Source organism: Tachysurus vachellii, chromosome 14 (genome assembly GCF_030014155.1).
Source record: "Tachysurus vachellii isolate PV-2020 chromosome 14, HZAU_Pvac_v1, whole genome shotgun sequence".
Taxonomy (NCBI): Eukaryota; Metazoa; Chordata; class Actinopteri; order Siluriformes; family Bagridae; genus Tachysurus; species Tachysurus vachellii.
Genome location: NC_083473.1, coordinates 4,563,792 through 4,588,471, shown reverse-complemented (window position 1 = coordinate 4,588,471; position 24,680 = coordinate 4,563,792). Strand labels below are relative to the sequence as shown.

At 39.9% G+C, this 24,680-nt stretch overlaps 2 protein-coding genes across 9 annotated transcripts in view; one reads left to right on the top strand and one right to left on the bottom strand.

Moving 5' to 3' along the window:
* tnip1 (TNFAIP3 interacting protein 1) overlaps positions 1-11,774 on the top strand; it is a 30,802-nt gene extending 19,028 nt beyond the window's left edge. For 2 of the 6 annotated variants that reach the window (XM_060886607.1, XM_060886604.1), the window contains exons 11-18: positions 1,385-1,516; positions 3,279-3,407; positions 4,876-4,998; positions 5,470-5,595; positions 6,625-6,708; positions 7,263-7,445; positions 8,531-8,615; positions 9,693-11,774. In XM_060886607.1, the coding sequence (XP_060742590.1) occupies positions 1,385-1,516; positions 3,279-3,407; positions 4,876-4,998; positions 5,470-5,595; positions 6,625-6,708; positions 7,263-7,445; positions 8,531-8,615; positions 9,693-9,754 (924 nt within the window). In that variant the 3' untranslated portion in view covers positions 9,755-11,774. Of the gene's footprint in view, positions 1-1,384; positions 1,517-3,278; positions 3,408-4,875; positions 4,999-5,469; positions 5,596-6,624; positions 6,710-7,260; positions 7,446-8,530; positions 8,616-9,692 lie in introns of all 6 variants that reach the window. The other 4 variants (XM_060886608.1, XM_060886606.1, XM_060886605.1 and 1 more) reach the window with 4 other exon arrangements.
* Positions 1-19,117, bottom strand: part of gpx3 (glutathione peroxidase 3) — a 257,310-nt gene extending 238,193 nt beyond the window's left edge. For 2 of the 3 annotated variants that reach the window (XM_060886618.1, XM_060886616.1), the window contains exons 1-5: positions 18,938-19,117; positions 16,426-16,576; positions 16,119-16,236; positions 14,253-14,352; positions 13,724-13,958 (exon numbers count right to left, since the gene is read on the bottom strand). In XM_060886618.1, coding sequence (XP_060742601.1) covers positions 13,746-13,958; positions 14,253-14,352; positions 16,119-16,236; positions 16,426-16,576; positions 18,938-19,024 — 669 coding nt within the window. In that variant the 5' untranslated portion in view covers positions 19,025-19,117 and the 3' untranslated portion in view covers positions 13,724-13,745. Of the gene's footprint in view, positions 1-13,161; positions 13,959-14,252; positions 14,353-16,118; positions 16,237-16,425; positions 16,577-18,937 lie in introns of those variants that run through there. The other variant, XM_060886615.1, reaches the window with a different exon arrangement.
* Between the last annotated feature and the right edge of the window lie 5,563 nt (positions 19,118-24,680).

The window sequence follows — 24,680 nt, the reverse complement described above, 5'->3', positions numbered from 1 at the left end:
ACTGCGAATCGAGTGTTGCTCAATCCCATGGCCAGGTTGCGGCCTGCGTGACGTGCGAGTTGCTGTGAGAATCGAGCAACCCTGCGACGCTGCGTGCTCAGCAAACGCTCGCAAATCTGGCTCAGCAGTGGAAACGCACGCTGACGGAAAAGCCGAGCAAGGCCTCTGACGGCGAGACTCGCAGACCACAGCACACTGCACCCTGAGGCAGAATTCCCCTCACTGAGGTTTCCTGCAGCCCTGCTGCACCTCTTTTTGTCTCTCTCTCTCACTCTCAGCCCGCACATCCTCTGCTCTCAGTGATGACGGTGACGGAAGAAAGACATGTGACCCGTTATTACCTGCTGCTGCCATCCTGTGCCGTTGAGTCATTTATTGTCAGCGTGCTCTGAGCTCATGGCTTCGCAGTGTCATTCAGGAGCAACATTCCGGGTCGATAAGTGTCAACGATGATCGGTTTGAACTTTGTGTAGAATGTCAGTTGTGCTACGTTTCCTTTAGCGAAGTTGAGATCTGGATTCTGATTGGTCAGCAGTTTACTAGCTGGAGATCGTTAGTGACTGGTTTGTATTAGTGAAACTAGAAAACCATCTAATCGACACAATGATGACGATGTCTCTGTTGGGAGCAAGACATCGACTTGTCGCTCCATTGTATCGGCTCAGCCTTACAAAGTCTCAGCATCAGAAGAACCACTTCCTCCTCGATTCCATCTCGTATCTGAACACAAGCTTTAGAATCATGCAGGCTGCAATCTGATTGGCTGAAAGAAATGACTCCATGGTACTGTCAGAACAAAATCTAGCCAATGGAATCACACACTGTTCATACAGCACACAGTGTTCATGTGGTTACTGGTGAGTGTACGAGAGTCATGTGACCAGTCAGGCGCTATCCTGTTTTCATTTGCATAACCATGCGTCACACCATCAGAAACAGTCCATGGTGATTATTTCTGTCTTTTGAATGAATATTTTTAGTTTATAATAGAAAAATTCCAGGTCACATGCAGGGGGAAAAACCTCAACACACCTACGACAAACACTTTTTCTAATGAATGCTAAAACGGGCATGATGTGCCAGTCCACCTCTGTAATTAACCACACCACACTTCCTGACTCCGCCACCTGCAGGAGGACATAGCAGCAGCTCACACACTCGCTCTCACACACAAACACACACTCTACACTGTGCTCCTGTTGGATAATACATTGCATCACAACACTCCACTCAATCGTGCTTTCGTCACATTTCCGTATGTGTGTGTGTGTGTGTGTGAGCACTCGGGTCATAGCGACTCATTGTTGGTTGATGGAATGGGGCTAAATAGGCTAGTGTTCTCAACAGTGTGTGTGTTTGTGTGTGTGTGTGTGTGTGTGTGTAGATCACAGATCTGCGGCAGCGGTTGGCCGACTCACAGAAAGCTGTCCAGGAATTAGAAGCAGAGCGAGAGCAGAGGCAGAGAGATTATGACAAGAAGCTTCTCCTGGCCAAATCTAAGATCGACAATGTGCAGGTACATATACTGTGTGTGAGAGCGCACGGGTGTGAGAGAGTGAGTGCGAGAGTGTTATTCTGTGTGTGTGAGTGTGTGTGTGTGTGTGCACAAATCATGTGACTTTCTTTACCTTTCTCAGTGACGGTATCAGACTTTGTCTTTCTCACTAAGGGAAGCACCGAGCATACCCTCGTGTGCACGTCAGAATCCCCCTCATGTTCCCATCGGGATTTAAAATAATAATCCTAAATAAACAGAACACACAGCTAGACTCCTAACCCTGAGCGTAACACTCCACTGGAACGGAACATCCCTCTGTATTGATGTGTCCTTTTCTCATCTGCTTATCTGATCTTCTCCCCATGATCATTGTTGAAGTAAAACTGAAAGTGGCTTCACTCCAGCAAGGCTATGAAAGCGTCACTTTTTTTTTTTTTTGTATTCTAAGAAGTCTTAACCTCCTGAGACCCGTATGAAGCATACATACATTATTTGTACATTACAATTTCTGTACAAAATGTACATTACATTTTGGCAAATTAATTATACCTAACAGTCCTCATATAAGGTTGTACATTAAATATATATATAGACAATGAAGTGTGAGAAAATGTTCTGTCCTCATATGAGGACATTCAGGTCTCAAGAGGTTAAAGCAACACCGGGGACCTTATAAACTACTCTGAAGAGAAGTAATTATAATTAATTCTTTAATTATAATAATTAATTCTTTAATTACTCACATTTTCATTTTATTTTTCTAAATGATTGAATTATTTTGTAGTTAAGTGAGAGACAATTCTATTTGCATTAAATACCTGACTCTCTTTTCCCTTCCTTACTGTAGCTGGGTTGCATTATTATTTTTCATTTATTTCACTAGCTTTACCCACAGAGTAAACTTGAGCACCGAACCACACAAAGGAAGCTAAAGGTAGCTCCAAAAACTCCCTGAGATGTGATCAGGAAGAAACCCTAACAGGAACTGGTAGATAAAATGGGAACTCGAGCTGCTCATGCCGTAAATACTGGTCAGAACCGACCGCCTGACGTACGTGAGCCGAACCACGTAATAGTGTAGAGTTTAGACTTTGAGGAAACATCCACAGTGTGTTTTTGAGACCGATTCGGAAACAAAACGGTATACGTTTCGGTCTTCTGAACGATCTCAGCATGTATGATGCTGAGGATGCAAATGTCCAGTAAGCGATAAAAGTGCGCCATGCCAGCACCTTTCACCCGCACTGCATACTGAAGGGAAAGGACAAGGGGATTTTTAGCTTTAACAACCAGCACTTTGCTTCGCTCGGCTAAACAGCGTCGGATATCTCCCCCTCCTTGTGTGTGGTTTTATTATACAGCGGTTTATTGGTTACTAGATCACTAGATCTCTAGCTGTGACTCATGATCTGCTAGTGTTCACAGTTCCACACGAATACACTCAGAAAGATTTCCACTTCCCCGAATAAGAAGCCGGTTATATCCCCTGTTTGTAATCTGAAACGCTGACCTGTGTTCATCTCAGGAATCTGTTAAACACACACACACACACACACACACACACACGGTGGTGTTGGTCTACATTTCTCTCTCTCATCATCTCAGGGAGTTTTTTCCTCGCACCAGTTTATAAGAATCCAACATCTGAACATTCTGTATGCGGTTGTTAGGCTGTTCTACACAGCTTTCCATAAGTCCAGTAGCTAATACTAATATATTTTCTTCTTCTTCTCACCACTGTGGTGTGACCGGCGTGTACCTGTGTGCGTTTGCCCCTCAGGGTGAAAAGGAGTGTCTGACGACAGAGACGTGCGAGCTGAAGCAGAAAGTGCGCTACCTTCAGGATCAGCTGGTGCCCCTCAATAAACAGAGAGAGTACCAGGAGAAGGAGATCCAGCGTCTCAACCGGGTCAGTGTCTCATCAGAGCGTCTCAGTAAACGGAGTCCTGGGTTCTGTAGTCTGAGGTTTCACACTCGTACTTTACCTGGGATTAATAATTAATCCTGACTCCTCATAAGATGACTGTTCACATTCGCTGAGTGATTGTAGAAGAACAGCTCAGTGATGAAAGTGCTCAGTGAAACAAACCCTGCTGGCTCACTGTGATTGTTTAGACAGGTGTGTGTGAGTCAGTCAGCAGGTCTGAGAGCATCTGGATCTGATACAAGTGAACTCTGAATGCACAAAGACTCGACTTCTCTCTTCTCCTCACATCTTTTCTCCCCATTTGTAGAAGTATTAGTAAAGTGTTAGTGAATATCTCTCACTCTCATTCTGTCTCTCCGGTCTCTCTCCGGTCTCTCTCTCTCTCTCTCTCTCTCTCTCTCCGGGCCCTCTCTCTCTTCCTCTTCCTCTCTCTCTCTTCATCTTCCTCTCTCTCTCTCTCTCTCTCTCTCTCTCTCTCTCTCTCTCTCTCTCTCTCTCTCTCTTCTTTATCTTCCTCCCTCTATTCGTCTCTCTCTCTCTCTCTCTCTCTCTCTCTCTCTCTCTCCGGTCTCTCTCTCTCTCTCTCTCTCTCTCTCTTCTTTATCTTCCTCCCTCTATTCGTCTCTCTCTCTCTCTCTCTCTCTCTCTTCTTTATCTTCCTCCCTCTATTCGTCTCTCTATCTCTTCCTCTCTCTCTCTTCATCTTCCTCTCTCTCTCTTTCTTCCTCTCTCTCTTCCTCTTCCTCTCTCTCTCTCTCTCTCTCTCTCCTTTCTCTTCCTCCCTCTATTCTATCTCTCTCTCTCTCTTCTCTCTCTCTCTCCCTCCTCTCTCTCTCTCTCTTCTTTATCTTCCCCCTCTAATCGTCTCTCTCTCTCTCTCTCTCTCTCTCTCTCTCTCTTCTTTATCTTCCTCCCTCTATTCGTCTCTCTCTCTTCCTCTTCCGCTCTCTCTCTCTCTCTCTCTTCATCTTCCTCTCTCTTCCTCTCTCTTCATCTTCCTCTCTCTTCCTCTCTCTCTCTCTTCCCCTCTCTCTTCCTCTCTCTCTCTCTCTCTTCCTCTCTCCCTTCCTCTCTCCCTTCCTCTTCCTCTCTCTCTCTTCATCTTCCTCTCTCTCTTCATCTTCCTCTCTCTCTCTGTTCCCCTATCTTCCCCTCTCTCTTCCTCTCTCTCTCTCTTCCTCTCTCTCTTCCTCTCTCCCTTCCTCTCTCCCTTCCTCTTCCTCTCTCTCTGTTCCTCCCTCTCTCTCTTCCTCTCTCTCTCTGTTCTTTATCTTCCTCCCTCTACTTGTCTCTCTATCTCTCTCTCTCCTTCATCTTCCTCTCTCTCTCTCTCTCTCTCTCTCTCTCTCTCTCTCTCTCTCTCTCTCTCTCTCTCTCTCTCTCTCTCTCTCTCTCTCTCTCCCCCCCTCTCTCTCTCTCACCCCTCTCTGTCTATATGTCTGTACTCCAGGCCCTGGAGGAAGCTCTAAACCTGCACTCTCCCACCTCCCAGGCAGGAATGAACCTGGGTGAAGGTGTCCTGAACCTTCGTCAGCAGGAGCTCCACACTCAGATCTCCGTACTCAAAGAGCAGGTGAGGTTACTGTACGTAGGTCCGAAAATGACAGGGTTGGACCGATGGCATTTGGAGAACGAGGTTCCTGTTTCAGGCCTCTGGGTCATTCCTGTTTTCCTCTTTTTGTTCTCTCGCAGCTCATGACTGCTGGGTAATCAGAGACCAGCAGTATAATAGAGTGTTGAGAGAAAAGAGACCAAAAAAAAACACCCTCTGGTCCAATCTCGGTCTGATTCACTTCTTGGGTTGCAGAGGGTTCTTCTTTATCAGTCATATCATTTATCTACTGTAACTCATGTGTTACAACCGTGTACGACTTTTAAAGTTACCTGATTTGAAAACTCCTTCACTTCACTGCAGTATTTGAGGAATAAATGAAAAAAAAAAAGTGTAAATTTTTAACCATTTCTAGTTACATTGCACCTTACGGTATTGTGTAACTTTCGGAGATGACCATAAGCAATGATCACGAGTATCCGTGTGCTTTAGGTGAAGATCTTCGAGGAAGACTTCCAGAAGGAGCGCAGGGACAGAGAGCGCATGAACGAGGAGAAGGAGGATCTGAGACGGCAGGTGGAACGGTTACAGGGTCAGATGACCAATCTGACCAATCAGGTGAGTCGAATCACTCGACTCGGGTTACTCATGAATGTAAAAAGGGTTGTAATGTCACAAATGTTGCTCAGTACCGATTCTCAGAAGGTTGTGAGTTCGAATCCCAGGTCCACCACTGCTGGGCCCCTGAGTAAGGCCCTTAACTTTCAATTGTCCAAATGTATAAAAAGAGAAAATTACTGGTGGAGATCAGGAACAGAGAATAAAAAAAATACAAATAAAAATTTAGTTTTAGATTATTATTATTAGTATTATTATTAGTATTAGACGTGATACATTTTCTATTGTTTCTTTTTAAGTTGTTTAAGAAAAAAAAAATCATTTTAAGTCTACATTTATTAGGAAATTACATAATATTTTCCGCTTTGAAAAGCCTGCTACTTTGTTCATTTATAATACTTCAAAAACCATTGTTTTTTTTTTAATGAAACACATGACATGAATTAGTACTTTGTGTTGTTTTTAATTATTTGTTTATTTCTTTAATTAATTTGGTGACAATTCGGATAAACTGATGATTTTTTTTATCTTTAGAATTGTTTTCCCTCTCTAACACCAAACACACAATTTAATCAAATAATTAAGTTCTTCCTGAGGTGAAGTGTGTGTGTGTGCGTGCGTGCGCGTGTGTGCGTGCCTGTGCACGTGTGTGTGCGTGTCTGTGTGTGATTGTCTGTGTGTTTGTGTGTGTGTGTGAAAACTGCAGGATACAAGCTTCTCCGAAAGCGAGGGTTGAGAACCTGCGGCTTTACGCATGAGCAGTGTGATTAGATCGTGAAGTGTTTACTGTATATCCTTTAGGTTGTAGTAAATGATTAGCGAGTGAGCGTCAGGTGCATGGTGAGGCCTAGTAAAAGTCAGGGCCGGGTTCTGTGATCATCAAGCGCAAACACGCAGGACAAACAACAGACCATCAGAGAGATCTGAACGCATGCAGCTTACAGACTACTGTGTATGCTATAGTTAATTTACTGTGTGTGTGTGTGTGTGTGTGTGTGTGTGTGTGTGTGTGTGTGTGTGTGTGTGTAGCTCCATCAGGCCCAAAATGAGTGTCAGAGAGAGCGGGCAGAGCGGTGTAAACTGGAACGACTTCAGATGCAACACAATAAGCAGGTACTACAAAACACGGCGGCAGCAGCGCCCTCTGGTGGCTAACGTCATTATAATTCAAAACAAAAACCCCGCTTCAGCTACTTAGACACTTGTGATGATTTTTATAAGATCATTACGACAGATCATTTATTTTCACCCTTTCAGAAATTTGCTAAATTATTTTAAAACGTCAGTTAGTAGACAGTTTGATTCACATTTTAATGTCAATACAAATCGATGTGATCACTTTTTACTCATATTTGATAAAGGAACAGTTTTATTTACTTAAAATAAAGTATTGCTGCTGAAAACTCGATTACAAAAACTTTTTTCCCCCCCAAATGGTGCAAAATCTATATTTCCATGTTTGTTTATACAGTTCAGCTCTGATACAAACAATGCAGCAATTATAAACTAGGGGTTTGTGTTTACGTGACGTGTTTAATACCGTTGTACAGAGAGACTGTATGTGTTTAACATTGGGAGATCGTGGAGGAGAAACACAACCTAAAATCTAAACTGTGGTCTTGTTGGTATTGTGTATTTATTTCTCTTTTTGTGCCTGTGTTTTGGAGGGGCAGCCAGAGAGAAGGACGTCTGACCCCACCTCGGGCTCGGCTAACGGACCGCTGAGCCCACCGTACTGTGGCCCATTCGTACAGGTGGGCCACCAGCTCGAGGGCTGGCCCATACACTTCCCTCCCAGAATGCCCACTCTGAGCGCCGCACAGGCGCGAGACTTCCAGCCTGTTAATCCTGTGAGAGCAAATACACACACACGTAAAACACACACACACACGTAACACACACACACATGTAAAACACACACGTAAGACACACACACATGTAAAACACACACACGTAAAACACACACACACATGTAACACACATGTAACACACACACATGTAACACACACACACACGTAACACACACGTGTAAAACACACACACACGTGTAAAACACACACACACGTGTAAAACACACACACACGTGTAAAACACACACACACGTGTAACACACACACACGTGTAACACACACACACACACGTAACACACACTCACACGTAACACACACACACACGTAACACACACACACACACACGTAACACACACACACACACGTAAAACACACACATGTAAAACACACACACACGTAAAACACACACACGTAAAACACACACACATGTAACACACACACACACGTAACACACATGTAAAACACACATGTGTAACACACACACGTAACACACACACACACACATAAAACACACACACGTGTAAAGCATACACACGTAAAACGCACACACGTAAAACACACGTGTAAAACGCACACGTAAAACAAACACATATGTAAAACACACACGTAAAACACACACATGTAAAACACACACACGTAAAACACACACGCGTAACACACACAAACATTTAAAACACACACACACATGTAAAACACACACACGTGTAAAGCACACACATGTAAAACACACACGTAAAACACCTACACATACACACACGTAAAACACACACACACAAAACGCCTACACACACACACACAACACAAAACTACTTAATCCATTTATTTAATCATTGGAACAGGAAGTTCTTCCTCAGACGATCATCAGTGTAGCAGTAATTATAGATGTGTTAGTGTCGTGTCTTTTCTGACCAAGTATGATTGAGATACTGATACCAGAATGTTCAATCTGCTCAATACTTCATAATCCATCACTGAGTTCCATCAACATGACACACACGTGATTTGATCTGTCAGCGTCTCAGTGTGGTCTGTACAGAAGATTTACGTCACATATTAGTAACTTGTGTTTGTTTGTGTGTGTTCAGGGTTTTCCTTGGCAGACATCATTCCCACAGCCACGAGGCCCCAGAGTACAGACAGATGCAGCGAGAGCACCACCAGAAAGTACAGGTACACACACACACACACACACACACACACACACACACACACACACACACACAAGTGCGCATGCAAATTTGGAAAGAGCTTTTTTAAATTAGATGAGACTTTAACTTGATTAGAAGGAAACTAGAGCAGCAAATCAGAGACTAAATAAAACACTTCAAGACGTGCTGTTACATGAAAACAGTCAATGACCATGTGACCCGTCACATGATTATTTTCTTATAACAGCATGCCCTGAAGTGTGTTATTCCTCTTGCACCACAGAGTTTGCTTGTCATTTGTATTGATTAAATAATCCCACATCACACGTTTTTACATACATTTCTAGCTACAACCGAGGAACCTCAAGTTAAAACTCCTCTGTCCTGAAGATGTCACAAAACATAATCTTACAGCTTCACCTCTGATGCATCTGATTGTGAATCCTTCTACAAACATTTAGTGATCCATTCATTATTGAGTGTACGTCACGCTACAAGTTGTTACCATAGAAACTATGACTTAATTCACAGCCCTTTCAATTCTTAGATCCTTTCAGAGCTGTGTGTGTGTGGTGGAGAGAATATGTTTGTGTGTAGAGAGAGAAAATCTGTTTGTGTGTGTGTGTGTGTGTGTGTAGGGAATGTTTGTGGGTGTGTAGAGAGAGAAAATCTGTTTAGAGAGAAAGTGTGTGTGGAGGAAATATGTTTGTGGGTGTGTAGAGAGAGAATATCTGTTTAGGGTGTGGGTGTCTGTGTGTGTAGAGAGAGAATATCTGTTTAGAGTGTGTGTGTATGTAGAGAGAGAGAATATCTGTTTAGAGTGTGTGTGTGTGTGTGTGTGTAGAGAGAGAGAATATCTGTTTAGAGTGTGTGTGTGTAGAGAGAGAGAATATCTGTTTAGAGTGTGTGTGTGTGTGTGTGTGTGTGTGTGTGTGTGTGTGTGTGTGTGTGTGTGTAGAGAGAGAGAATATCTGTTTAGAGTGTGTGTGTGTAGAGAGAGAATATCTGATTAGTCTGTGTGTGTGGGGGGGGATATGTTTGTGTGTGTGTAGTGTATTGGGATGTGTATGTTGTGTAACGGGGTGTTTGTTGTCGGCAGAGGCAGGAGCTGCAGGTTTCGGGAAGCGGGAGCGTCAGAACATGGACTCTGCAAAGCACTAAAGCGCTTCATCCTCCCTCTCCACCGGCACGTGGCTTAGTAGCATGATGCAGTTTCTCTGGCATGGTGTGAACTATCCTTTATTTCACCTCCCCTGATGTGTGTGTGTGTGTGTGTGTGTTTGTGTGTGTGTGTTAGAGGTGGAAACTGCTTTATACAATAATAATGCATCACAAGGACCAGAAGAGAAATTCCTGTTGAAGCGTCCTGCTCCCCCCCCCCCCCCCAAAGCTTTTATGTTAACGTTCCTTTAACAGATGTTATTTACTGCGTACGTTACATTAACAAACCCTAAAACCTTCAGCGCTAATAAACCCTTAACCATACTTCATCTTAAGCTCACGTTCATCACGTTCCTCCAACAAGGAGATCTTAATTTGCATAAATCCGTGTTGCCATGGAATCCATTCGTTCATCGCTTAGCAAACATTCTGTCGATTACGTATTAAGGCGTTAATGCCGAAGTTCAGGTCATAACTAACGTAGCGATTAGCGCCAGTTACAGGAACGTTAATGTGAAGCACCACCGCTATTTATTTACTGAAACTAACTGAAAGCAAATGTGTGTGTGTCTTTTTTTTTTCCCCTTGTTATTTCTTTAGAAGTGTATAAAAACCCCCACCCTATAGGCTGACGACGTGAAAGCTGAAAGTGTTGTCCCGTAACTCTGTAGGTAAAATGTCTCGGAAAACCTTTTGCGCCCCAGAACAGTGTACTTCTATTTATTCATACGACATTATACCTTTTAATTGTTTTTGGTTATCAACGAACGACTTAACATCCATTACGTGTAATACTTTCACTGAAATTAGCTAAATTACTGTAACTGATATTTAATATAATATTTAATCACATTACAACCTTCCGATCCTTCGAAGGCCCGCTTTAAAGTTTAATTAAAGCTCTTTTTTTTCCTGTTCTAGTTAGTGGTTTCTGAATGTATATCTCTGACCGACGGATATGTCGAGACGACAGTTTCAAAATTCTTACGGTCTTTTTTCAGTAGTGACGATGGCGTGTGGTTCATGTTGTTCTTTGTGTATTGCTTTTGTCTGCATTATATATCCCAGATGTTTGAAGTGGGCCAAAAAAAATATATAGAGATATATATATATATATATATATATATATATATATATATATAGTTATATATAAAATAATTATAATGACCTTATTATTAAGAGCAGCTCATTTATTCATTCATGCACTCGTTCATACTCACTGCTTTATGCTGCCTTCAGGTCCTTGTTGGAAATTCACACCATCGACGATTACGACGTTAAGCGCGTGCGGGTTAGGGGACGGGCGGCACGAGAGAACTTTTGTTTCTATTTATTTATTTTATTTCTATCTAACATCAAAGAAGTTTCTCGCCTCGCAAAAAGAAAATAAAGGAACGAAGAGCTATCGATCCGAGAGCAAAACTCTTCACGTAAACGATCACGTTCCTACCGTGACTTTTTGTTAACACACACACACACATCAGTAAAAAAAACTAATAATAATAAAGTTGTAATCACGACATCGCGATGAGTTTCACCTCGTACTTACGATATTTCTGACCCGACTTGAAGGCAGCATCAGTGCAGATCATTTCAGCAGATATCACTAATATTCATCGAAGATCCGGGTCCAAAAATGGAGTTTTCCGATTATTTGGATTGTTCTTTCTGTGACACGACTAGTTTGAGACATGTACGTGGCTCCATTTATAACAACTTTCCCAAGATAAATTTGCTGTAAAAATACGACACGGCGTTTATGATATGTAAATATAATAATGAGCAGGTTTGGACAGGCCTTTCTAGTGAATGTGTGTTGAGTAGAAACAGCTAACCCGATTACCAGTGTGTGGAGTATGTAGAGGTTGAAATGTTTTGTGAGCTGAACGGCACTTTCACTTTTATTTAACGTAGTTTCGTGCTTTTTTGGAGTGAGATATTTTTTCCTTCTTCAATCAGGCAGAAGCACATCTCGTGAATCTTTTTTGTATTTGATCATAATAAATATATTCTTAATGTCTTGACGTCTACAGCGTGGTTCATTGATCATAAGCGAAGGGTCTCTGGTACACAGTTTGGTCTATGAGCAAGAATTTATTTTTCTAAGTAAGTGTGAACTTTCGATTTTGTGTTTCGAAGATACGCTTTTTAAAAGGTAATTAAAGAAACTTTGTGTTGGTACTTTTATTTTATTTCTGCCTTTCTTGTGTTTTTCTGAGGTGAAACTTTTTGTAGTGATCCTTAAGGTTTATTTATGTCCCTTATATAAGTACATAAAGGTACATTATATACTATTTGGACATTTTCAGGAAATACCTACTACGTTTTTCTGTGCACTTGTTTACTACGTTAAGATCAAGTGTGGTTAGAAAAGAAGTAAACGTTATTTGGGTTAAAAATGTATGACATTTGTTTTACTTCTAATGTTTTTCTACGTCTTTAAGATAATTTGGGGAGAACAATCTGCACATGATTCATTTATATTAAATCATTTACATCTATGGGATATGGCAGGTGCCCTAGTGACAGCTGAGCAAATGAGGGTTAAGGGCCTTGCTCACGGGCCCAACAGTGGCATTTTGGTGGACATGTAAATCAAACTAACAACCTTCCAATTGGTAGTCCAACACCTTAGCCACTGTGCTACCACATTTGCAAAAAGTAACAATCATTTGCATATTACATTTCCAGTTAAACACTGACCTAACAGATGATTGTTATTTATTACAAATTGAGCTCACAAATTTTACACTGCTTCAAGCTCTCATCTACGTATTGGGTCAGTGTTTATGTGCCGTGGGACGGGGTGGAAACGGTAAGGTGACTTACATTTACAGCATGTGACAGACGCCCTTATCCAGAGCGACGTACATAAGTGCTTAAATCTCTAACATTGAATACATTAATGCTGGATCACTAAGTTACATACTTAAGATACCATGAGTTTAAAACATTTGTTCAGAGTTACAATGAAAACGTGTCAAAGGTGTTTTTTTTTTTGTTTGTTTTTTTAAATGCAAAAGATAAGGAAAGAAGTGCTAGTTGAAGTGTTTCCTGAATAAGTAGGTCTTCAACTTGGTGGATCAGTAATTAAGGCATTGGGCTACAGACTAGAAGGTCAAGGGTCCAGACAAACGTATCAAAAAGGAGCATGATTAAGGATAGCACGTTGAAGCTAACATGAATCAACAGCTCAGTCTATAATGGCTCCTACGCTGACTGGTCTTGTTTTCACTTGATCCCAGAGGGCCCAACCATGATAGTGGAGGATTCTCACTTACCCCCAAACCCTCATCTTTACATCAATTCCATGTATTCATTGGTACATAGAATTAGTAAACTTGGAAGAGTAGAATTCTTCAGAGCAAAAATGAGATCTTTCTAAAGAAGGTAAATAAAACAAAACATCGGCTTTTCTTTAATGCTTTATTGACAGGAACTCCTTGCAGATAGGAGCAGGGTCTGATGGGTCAGTCTAGAGAACCAGACATGTCTGGGTGGAACCAAGCAGCCTGAATGCACTGAAGAGCTGCTCTTATCCCCAGTCTCCAATCAGGCTTTGCAGAAAATCCTGCTTTTAAACCTGAGCTTCATGAACATGCCCAGGTCTCGAGAACCACCACGGTGCACCATGCTCCTACCTGCCTCACTCAAGGAATGTTTTTTTTTTCTTTTCTTTTTTTTCATTCTGTTTTTCTAAAGCTGTTCTACGTGAACTGGGCCTGAAGGGCTACAATACTTCACAACTGAATGGTTCCCTAAACTCAACATGCCTGAAGCAGCTTATGTGCTAAGTCAGGTATGTTGGAGTGGAAATCACTCAGTTCTTTGGTCCTGAAGCTGTGGGATTGAAAAACCCTAACCTAAAGTATGATTCTCTAATTTTAACTTGGTTTCTTCTATACATATGACTTTTGAAGATACAAATATCTCAATATTTTAAGAATATTTGTATCAGCTGAGTTTGTGTAATTCTGTATTCTGGAGTCAATTAGTTTTTGGAATTCTGTTCTTTGATGAGTTTTATGATGTCGGCCCGGACTTCGGAAACGTTCACCCTTGGAAACCACCTCATCAGAGGCTTTCCATCAGGGCCCACCAGAAACTTTTCGAAATTCCATTTGATGTCAGTAACTTTCAGCGGCTCCCAAAACAGCCTGCCGATGGGGTCTCCAAAGCTGTCACCGACAGGTGGGCAGGCATTCTAAATAGACATAAAGAAGGATTACGTTAATCCCATTTTAATTGAACTCCAATTCAATCTACCAGCTTGGGTTTTAAATGCATCAAAGCCTCGGTTCTGGCTGATGAATTAAACGTAACTTTGCACTTTTGTCTTTACTATATGAAAAGCTTTCTGCAGCTGTCTGGCAAAGATCCTTCTGTAGCTTTGCAATGACTGTGCTCTTTTCAAGCTATTAGGACCAGGACATCTGTGAAATGAAAGACATTTAAGCTCTAAATTTGGGTTGTTGTTACCAGATGGGTCATTCATTACCTTCAGGAAAGTGAAAACACTTTGTTCGTTTTTGCCGTTCACATCACCGCTTTCAAAGAGCTGGAAGTTTGGAACAAATCCTTGGCCTGGACGGACATACCTGTGAACGCAACCGGAGAAATTCCATGTCAAAGTAAAGAAACCGTGTCTCAAAGACAGACAGACCATATCGTAGTGAGGTGGAGGATCCGTCATTTATTATATCACTTGTAATCGTTAGTACATTAAAGATCTTCACAATATATGTGTAATCAAGGGCGTCGATTTGGGTAGGGACGGTAGGGACGGTAGGGACATGTCCCTACCAATATCCAGGGAACACTCAATTGTCCCTAGCAATAATTCGACCAACCCTATATATATATTTATACATAACCACTGATGTCCGTCTGTGTCTTGTGCTTTTTTACTTATTTCATTTAACATTTATCCAGGAATCATTAAATAAGATGAAAATATTTTACAACAGCGTTCTGTAAAAAATAGCGCAACTTTTGGAACACAAACAGTTTACAGATCTACCCCCTGTAATGAATCCCGCCTCTGTAACTCACCTCTCTAAAAGGATTGGCCTTTGCCCTTTTTTGAGTCCCGCCTCTCTAACCCACGTCGCTGTTTGATTGGCTTTGTCTTTCTCGCTAACGTGTTGAGGTCGGAGGCTGCAGCTATATTCCGTTGTATGAAGCAATATGCAACGTGATTATGCAGCTACCGGTATGTGAGTAAGAAAGTATTCTTATAACAACAGTTTTATGCACAAAATACAGGGAATGTTGTCTCCACCAATGTCAAATAAATTATGTCCCCACCAATGTCAAATAAATTATGTCCCCACCAATGTCAAATAAATTATGTCCCCACCAATGTCAAATAAATTATGTCCCCACCAATGTCAAATAAATTATGTCCCCACCAATGTCAAAACCAAACTTACGCCATTGTGTGTAATTATGCTATTATGTGATTTTAAAGGTGAGACAACTAGGCGGGTTGTAGGTTCTACCACACACATCCGGTTCCCCAGTCAGTTCCTGTTTATGATTAATACACAGAATCTTTCTCTAACTAAATCTACGAGATATTCACTGAGAAAATTATTTTTCCATGTTTGTTAATCCTTATAGGATGAAGTAAGAATTGACTGGTGATCAGGCCGGAGATGTGGTTTACAGGGAAATGGTTGGCCAAAATATGCTGATGTGCTTGGAACACATTAGCACTGGGCAAGGATGGAGTGTGGATCAGGATGTTGATTAGACTGGTGGTGAGGATGTAAGCATGGAGATAAAGATTTGGATGGAGAGGGCACCAACCGTTACATGGGAATAGGGTGAGAACAGTGGTACCAGTCTATCCAATGGACAAAGAATACAGGGTTTTTCTTTTGGAGTGTACAGTAATTTTCTCTATGGATTAGCTCTCATACTGGTGTTCTGATTACTAAGCCTGGTGTTATAAGCAATAACAAGCCTTCCGTATTTGTTTGCAACATTTGCCTTGTCGCTCCAAACCTAAAAAAGCTAATTTTAGACAAGGAACAAGATTTGGCTAATTGGTTAACTTTTGAGTTTGAGTAATGATGTGCAAATTTCACCCTTAAAGTAGGTAAGCATTGAGAGAGTAAGTATTAGCGTGAGGAAACCATGGCCTCTCGTATAACAGTAATTACGAAGTGATGAATCTAGGCTTCAGGCTTAAGAAGGATGGAAATAGCACCGAGACATTTCTATAAGGTCACATGGCAGTTGTGAAATGGATCTTCCTGCTACCAAGCTGCCTTCTCTGATTAAAAACTGCTGAGTGATTGCCTTCCTCAAGTCAATGACACTTCCTAAATGTTTAGGTACAGGCTAAAAAGCTACTCACTTTAGTATGGACAAGATCTCATGATTTCTCCCAGGTTCCTGTTTCCCAAACTGGTTAGAAGGAAATCCGAGAATTGCGAAGTCCAGCTCTTTTAGCTCCTCCTGTAGTGCATTCAGTTCTGAGTGAGAACAAAACATGGATTTTTCATGGAGAAATCACATCCTATATTTGTTTGGTTTTTTTTACATGATAAGGAAAAGCAATGAAAGAATGACTGCTGATCAAATACCAGCGGTATCTGCTCAAATATTGACATCTAGCATCCTGGTATAAGGTTCACATGGTTCAAAGTGTCTGAAACTCTTACCCAAATACTGGAAGGTAAGTCCTCAGAAGGTGGCCACGTTGACAATGAGGACGTACTTCCCAGCATACTGACGGAAGGGAATGTGCAAACCTTCGGTCAAGGTCTTCGCACCATACTCGTGTAAGGAGTCGTCCACTGCCGTGTTACATATCTGTTGAGAAAAATCCTCTGTGTCACACTTGTATCTTACACTCTGATTAGCCACATTACAGGAAGTCTAAGGTCAAGTGGTGCCAGATCAAATGTGGCATGTTAACTGTATTCATCTGAAAGCTAGATTCTGAACAAACAATTAAACACTGCACTTTAACCAAAAAGTTCCAAATTATGTTGTTGTTTTTTTGTTGTTGTAGTTTTACAACCTGGACTTACCAGGGATTATACTGTAGGTCATGAATCTACACAAAATACGCCATTGTATCGAAGTGGAAGGTGAACTTTATATAGCATACAATATTAGTTACCAAAAAAAAAAGTCAACTTTGCATAAGTATACACCCCTTCCACTCTTCCTTCCCTTTTTGCTCAGGGACATCATTCTAATGTACAATTTTAAGCTTTCTGGAAAATTGTCCGTAGTGTGTGAGTGTGTGAGTGAATGAGAGTGTGTGTGTGCCCTGCGATGGGTTGGCACTCCGTCCAGGGTGTATCCTGCCTTGATGCCCGATGACGCCTGAGATATATAGGCACAGGCTCCCCGTGACCCGAGGTAGTTCGGATAAGCGGTAGAAGATGAGTGAGAGAGTGAGTGAATTTTAAGCTTGCTAATGAATTATATGTCATATTATAACTTCTTTTTTCAGCATCCCCCTCACAAACAAGGTCTCTAGGGTCGATCACAGACCTTACGTTTGACACCACTGTTCCAAAGCACAAGCGTGACAGGTGATTTACTGTAAAGATAACGAACCGTCCATTAGACCTTTTGGTTGTTCTACAATGTGTTTTATATCTTAAAATAAACATCACCACTATCAGAAGTAATCATGGTTCTAACGTGGATTGCATCATACTGTATTTAAAACCACTTCCACTCATTAAATAATCACATGATATCTTCTGAAAAACAAACAGAAGGAGAGTATGCAAACATACAGAAGGCTAACCTTTGGTCCATGTTTTCAAAGAGTTGCGCAATATCTGGCACGTCTCATCACCTCACTTAAAAACAGTGGGGATATTTTTCGTGATATAATACCGACACTGGGATGAATTATGTCACAAGAACCTTCTCTTAGATTGTGGGGCTGTATTGATATGTGTTTTAATGTTTTTAAATCATTACAAACCAACCTGAGGAAGCGGAGAACTTTTATTCTGTTGTTTGTTCATTCATTAGAAATAATGCAATTTAAAGATACACAAATAAAGTGTTTGTTCTGAGTCACGGTGAGTAGTGATTGGTTAGCGTTAGCGTATTTCAATAATAATAATAGTAAATAATAATAATTCATATACTGACCTGATGTTTTAGCCATAAAGAATTATGTATAAAGGTTTGTTTTTAAGAATTTCTCTTCTTTTTATTTTTGGTCTCAGTTTATGTCCAGGTATGTTATCCAGGAAGAAGACAAATGGAATAAATAAGGTAAAGTGTGTATGAGCAGTGTGTATGTGTACTGATGAAGGCTTAAAACTGGAAGGTTTGCACAGTCATTCCTGTTCAAGTTAGCGACAGAAACGCTGTCCTGCAAATTACACTCTCAAGTAATAAAGGGACCAAACTGAACTACACTGGAGTGGCACCAGCAACGGTACATCGTTACTCATTTTAGTTTGTATCTTGTTATCAGGGAAGGTTTACATTTTGAGTAAAAGTACAAATGTTGACATTTAACCCCACGATTAAAATAAAAGTCCATTAACTAATTATTTTTCTTTTAAGGTATTAAAATCAATGCTAACGTGTACCACCTAGTAGGTTAAGGGGTGGGGGGGGGAGGGATTTTGGGCATGAAGGGTTAGACTTCTGCACATAACACAATTAATTAACCTGGATTTGTAGGGTAGAGAGTGAAGAGCAGGACTTTAGACACTGTTGTAGTGCACAGGTTTTAGGGGAAAAAGAACACAAAATCCAGAATTTAGATGTGATGCCACTGTTGAAACAAAACCGATAGAGTACACATAACTCTTTTAACTGTATAGATAGATAGATAGATAGATAGATAGATAGATAGATAGATAGATAGATAGATAGATAGATAGATCATTAATTAAAAATTGTATGATGTAATCATCTATACTCATTCATCTTTTAATTACAGAGATTGATAATATGTCAGGCATGAAGGGGTGAAAAACTCTGAAACATCTGTAATACTGCTTATTATTATTATTATTATTATTATTATTATTATTATTATTATTAGTAGTAGTAGTAGTAGTAGTGTTAATATTATAACTATGAGGTTATTTCCACACTTCACAACAGTCTTATTTCCAGACTGTTAGTGTCTATACAGCGTTATAAAAATGTTATAAACAGCAGGTTGTTAATAAACAGACGTACCTGAGTGTTACAGCCTGCAGTGACGTTCTGCTGTAAAACAGCCACCAGGAGCAGGACAGAGACCCAGATGTTTTTCTGGGTCTCCATCAGGAGAAACTCTGTTATTCCACTCTGTCTGCCTATTTCTTTCTTCCTCTTTCTGTGTCTCAGTCAGTCAGTCAGTCAGTCTGTCTGTCTGTCTCTTTCTCCACACCTCTGTCTTTGTATAAATCAGATGGATCTGTGCAGTCTCCTTTGCTCTCCACTGGCTGAACAGTGGTTGCCAGATTGCACAATTAAAACCCTCCTAAATTTTTATAAACAGTAAGCATTAATATGCAGGAATGAACATCCTGGATGAAAAATAAACATATTCGTATAGAATAAAAAAAATGTAAATATAAAACTCATACACAAGGAAAAGTTTGTGTTTGGGCTAAAAAATCTAGCTGCATTGTGCCCAATGTAACACATCCATCCATCCATCCATCCATCTATCTATCTATCTATCTATCTATCTATCTATCTATCTATCTATCTATCTATCTATCTATCTATCTATCTATCTATCTATCTATCTATCTATCTATCTATCTATCTATCTATCTATCTATCTATCTATAAAAACTTCTAAAGCGTCTAAAAGCTTTACAATCTACATTATATGGATAAATGTATGTGGACACCTGACCACTGTTGAACATCTCATTCCTGTTATAATGAGCTCCACTTTTCTCTTCTGAGAAGGTTTAACACCTGACGTTGGAGCTTATCTGTGGGGATTTGTGTTAAATTCATTCAGCTACAAGATCATTAGTGAGATCAGACTCTGATGTTGGGATGATGATGAGACTCCAGACTTTATGCACAGGGGTATTATCACGCTGGAAGCATCGTCTGTTAACATAAACCTGAGAGTTAGAACTGTAAGAAATAATTCACTCAAAGAAGAAGATTCAGGGTACAGAGCAACACTGGCAGTGAACTTGACCAGTTCTCATCTCAGTCTTCATTTAAATCCCAAAACACTGTAAAGGCAATTTATTTTAAAGACACAAACAGTCAAAAAGCATGTCACTACATGACCCAGTGTGTATGATTGTATACATGATAATAAGGTAATAAGGTGAAATGGGGTTAAATATGTCAATCAGGCAACCTGAAGTGTAAGAGCTATGAGTCAGTAGCTGTTGACACGTCAGAAATGCAACAGGCGTGTGTTAGGGGAGGTGAAAAGCCTGTGTCCTGATTAACACACTTATTACTCTGTTTATCTCAGGGAACTGATCAAGGTTTTATAGAGAAAACTGGAAGTGTTCAGACCAGGATGACTGTTTGTTCTTATCTATCTGTCTATCTATCTATCTATCTATCTATCTATCTATCTATCTATCTATCTATCTATCTATCTATCTATCACTTAAATCAATGTATCATCTATCTATCTATCTATCTATCTATCTATCTATCTATCTATCTATCTATCTATCTATCTATAAACTTAAATCAATGTATCATCTATCTATCTATCTATCTATCTATCTATCTATCTATCTATCTATCTATCTATCTATCTATCACTTAAATCAACGTATCATCTATCTATCTATCTATCTATCTATCTATCTATCTATCTATCTATCTATCTATCTATCTATCTATCACTTAAATCAACGTATCATCTATCTATCTATCTATCTATCTATCTATCTATCTATCTATCTATCTATCTATCACTTAAATCAACGTATCATCTATCTATCTATCTATCTATCTATCTATCTGTCTATCTATCTATCTATCACTTAAATCAACGTATCATCTATCTATCTATCTATCTATCTATCTATCTATCTATCTATCTATCTATCTATCTATCTATCTATCTATCTATAACTTAAATCAATGTATCTATCTATCTATCTATCTATCTATCTATCTATCTATCTATAACTTAAATCAACGTATCTATCTATCTATCAATCAATAATTAACAAAATACTTAGTTTTCTCCTCCGAGCTCCAGTGAAATATGAATCTTCTGGTTAAAAGCAACGAACCGGTGTGTTTGTGTGTGAAAGAGGCAGTGTGAGGCAGTGTGAGGCAGTGTGAGGCAGTGTGAGGCAGTGTGAGGCAGTGTGTACATAAAAAGGGGGTGAATATTTAAAGATAGTGATTTTGTGTGTGTCCAGTTCTCTGATGAGTTTTTTTGTAAAATGTTGGTCTTTGTCCCTGTGTGGGAGTCGTGCACAGACTGTACACAAACATGATAGAAGCGTTAGTTGAGCAAGCCAGTTGTGTTTCTGTAACAATAAATGAACAACGGTTCTTTTGATAAAAAGTTCTTCTTCTAGGAAAACACTATGACTGATTCTACAAAACCCTCTGTCTCTTATTAACAGTTAAATGGAGTCTGCTTCTGTTTTGTGTTTTTTTCTGTTCAATACTGAACGTCTTTGTCATGTCTCACTCCAAAGTGGTGTTAATATGAAGCTCATATGAAAGTAGACACTCAGGACTTTAAGAATTTGGTGGTGACGAAGAGGTGATCGTTTTTTTCCTTCACACAAATGTTTGTATCTTAAAAATAAACGTTGATATCAAAGTCAATTCTGCTCTCTGAGATGCCTTTATGGCTCAAGACTAGGGCTGAAACGATTAGTCGACAACGTCGACAATAAAAAATTGTCGACAAATATCTTTGTTGTCGAGTAGTCGTTTGTTCTCACGTGTCCTAATGTAAGGGCCTGCAATATCGCGATTTGACCGCTACCTGCTGCCAAGAGATGTTTACATTCAAACATATATATATATATTTTTCTGTAATGCAGCTGATTCATTTGTGTCAAATTTTTTTTTAATTAAAAGATAACAGAATATTTAAACAGTGCTTAAAAAGAGAATGACCTGTTTAGTTGGCTCAAAGTTCATTAAAACAACCATTTCAAAAGCTGAAGTGATTTTTTTTTATATTATGGTTAGAATATGTATAACTCAATGTTTCAACTAATTGAAAAAGATGAATAATCGTTCAAAACTTACTGATTAATCGTCAATGACATTGACAACAATCGATGATTAGTCGATTAATCGTTCTAATAATCGTTAGATTAATCGATTATCAGAATAATCGTTTGTTGCAGCCCTACTCAAGACTCTCAAGTTTTTTTTTATTATAAAAGAGGTGAAAGCCTAAATGATAACTTACTCTATAAACAACGCTGCTAATAACATCTAAAAGCTCTGTGTTGCCATAGAGGGAAACAGTGAGCTCCATAAATCCCTTATTTACTTTGCTCCTGTGTGTCCACACTGCTGTGTGTCTGAACTCAGATAAACTCTCTCTCTCCTGTTTGTATAACGGGTCACTCTGTTCCCTGACGAGACCCGTGTCAACAAGACCTTAGCATTTAAACACACAAAAAGGTACTTAGCGATCCTGACATGCAAATGAATCGATTTAGAGAGAATTTACTAATTATACAAATAATTTTACTACAGGAACTTGACTTTTACTACAGGAATGAATCTCTGAAAATAACGCGCTTTAAATCGATTCAGACTTTAAAATCCACAGAAAAGGAAAAAAGGCGAATTAACGGATTAAAATGAGAATGAAACTCAACTAGAATCAGAATCAAATAATAATGGGAATAAAAATCAGAATCTGCACCAAAGCAAAATGAGAATCAAAATAAAATAGAATCCGAATCAATTCGATCAAAATGCGAATCAAAATGTGAATGGAAATCAGCAACGGATTCAAATAAAACGTGAAGGAAAATAGAATCAGAATCAAAGTTAAATTGAACTTAAATCATAACTAAAATGAAAATCAGGCACAGGCTCCCCGTGACCCGAGGTAGTTCGGATAAGCGGTAGAAGATGAATGAATGAATAAAATGAAAATCAAAATAAAATCAAAACAAGAATCAGAATCAAATAGTATATTAATGAAATAGAGTCAAACCAAGAATCTAAATAAAATAGAATCAGAATCAAAATGAAATTTACATTTACATTTACAGTATTTGGCAGATGCCCTTATATCCAGAGCGACGTACAAAAGTCAAAAGTGTTTAAGTCTCTATCAGTGAATGCATGAACTCTGGTTCACTTAGACGGGTTCAAAACTAGTCGTGCAGCTGCATTTTGGATCATTTGCAGAGAACGAATTGCGTTTATAGGTAGACCCACAAAGCAGTGACGTGCAGTAATCCAGTCTTAAGATGACAAGAGACTGAACAAGTACCTGAGCAGCCTGTGTGGACAAAAATGTCTGATTCCTTCTAATGTTGTAGAGAAGGAACCGACATGAGCGATTCACGTTAGCAACATGAGAGGAAAAGGACAGTTGATTGTCCATGGTTACCCCAAGGTTGTGAGCTGTGACTGAAGGTTGAGATCAGATCGTTATACAGGGATATTGATCATGACCTGGGGATGAATCACCTGGGATGATCAGCAGTTCAGTTTTGCTAGGATTGAGCTTCAACTGATGAGCAGTCATCCATTATGATATGTCTGCCAGATGCATGCTGAGATCCGAACAGAAGCTGTGGTATCTGAGGGTGGGAAAGAGAAGATAAGTTGTGATGATATCATCAGCATAGCATTGGTCAGAGAACCCGTAAGAAATCCCTCACACACACTCTTCACCCCACACATCCCTTACACACACTCTTCACCCCACACACTCCTCACACACACTCTTCACCAGACACACCCCTAACACACACTCTTCACCTCACACAGCCCTCACACACACTCTTCACCTCACACACACCTCACACACACTCTTCACCTCATATACCCCTCACACACACTCTTCACCCTCCTGCCATCTGGAAAAAGGTACCGCAGCATTCGGGCCCTCAGGACCAGACTGTGTAACAGTTTTTTTTCCACAAGCCATCAGACTCCTTAATAACTGAACTGAACTGTACTGAGCACAACACACACACACACATCAACTGTATGGACTGCACAGACCTACACCAAATACACACACTTCCAATATGCATCCATCAAACTGTTTACATGCTGTTTTGCACACTGTTTTTTTGTTCTTTGCACATGCTGTCTTTCACATTTCAGTCGATTGCTGTTTTGCACGATACTTTACAATATCTCAGGTAGCTGCTGCATATAACACTGTTTTAATTCCAGTGTTTCTGCAGACGTAATATTGTTGAACATACAGTATTTACACTGGTAGGTCGGTGCTGTTTCTGTTTATTGTCTTTTGTGTAATGTCTTGTATTTTTTATTTGCACTGTCTTTTATCCTGCACTGTCTTGTTTGTCTTTTGTCCTGCACTGTCTTTCTTTTTGTCTTTTGTCTTGCATGGTTTGCACCCAGTTGCACAGATGCACTTTATGTGGCTAGGACTAACTTACTTAAGTCCTTATGCTCTGTCTATGTTTTATGTAGCACCATGATCCCGGAGAAACGTTGTCTCATGTCACAGTGTACTGCAACAGCTATATATGGTTGAAATGACAATAAAAGCTTTGTGACTTGACTTGACTTGACTAACGAGCATATTACATTATGGACATAAACATCTAGGTGTGTCTGAGGTGTACATTTTTTAATTCATCCACATGAAGCCTTTTTTTTTTTCCTGAGACTAAAACCACGTATCAGCTGAACTGGTGGAAGGGGAAGAGGACAGAGGATAAATACACTGAAAATAACAGTCTATATATAGTCTTAGCTGATAAAATGGCAGCTCAGTGTAAATAATGTGCAGTATAAAACA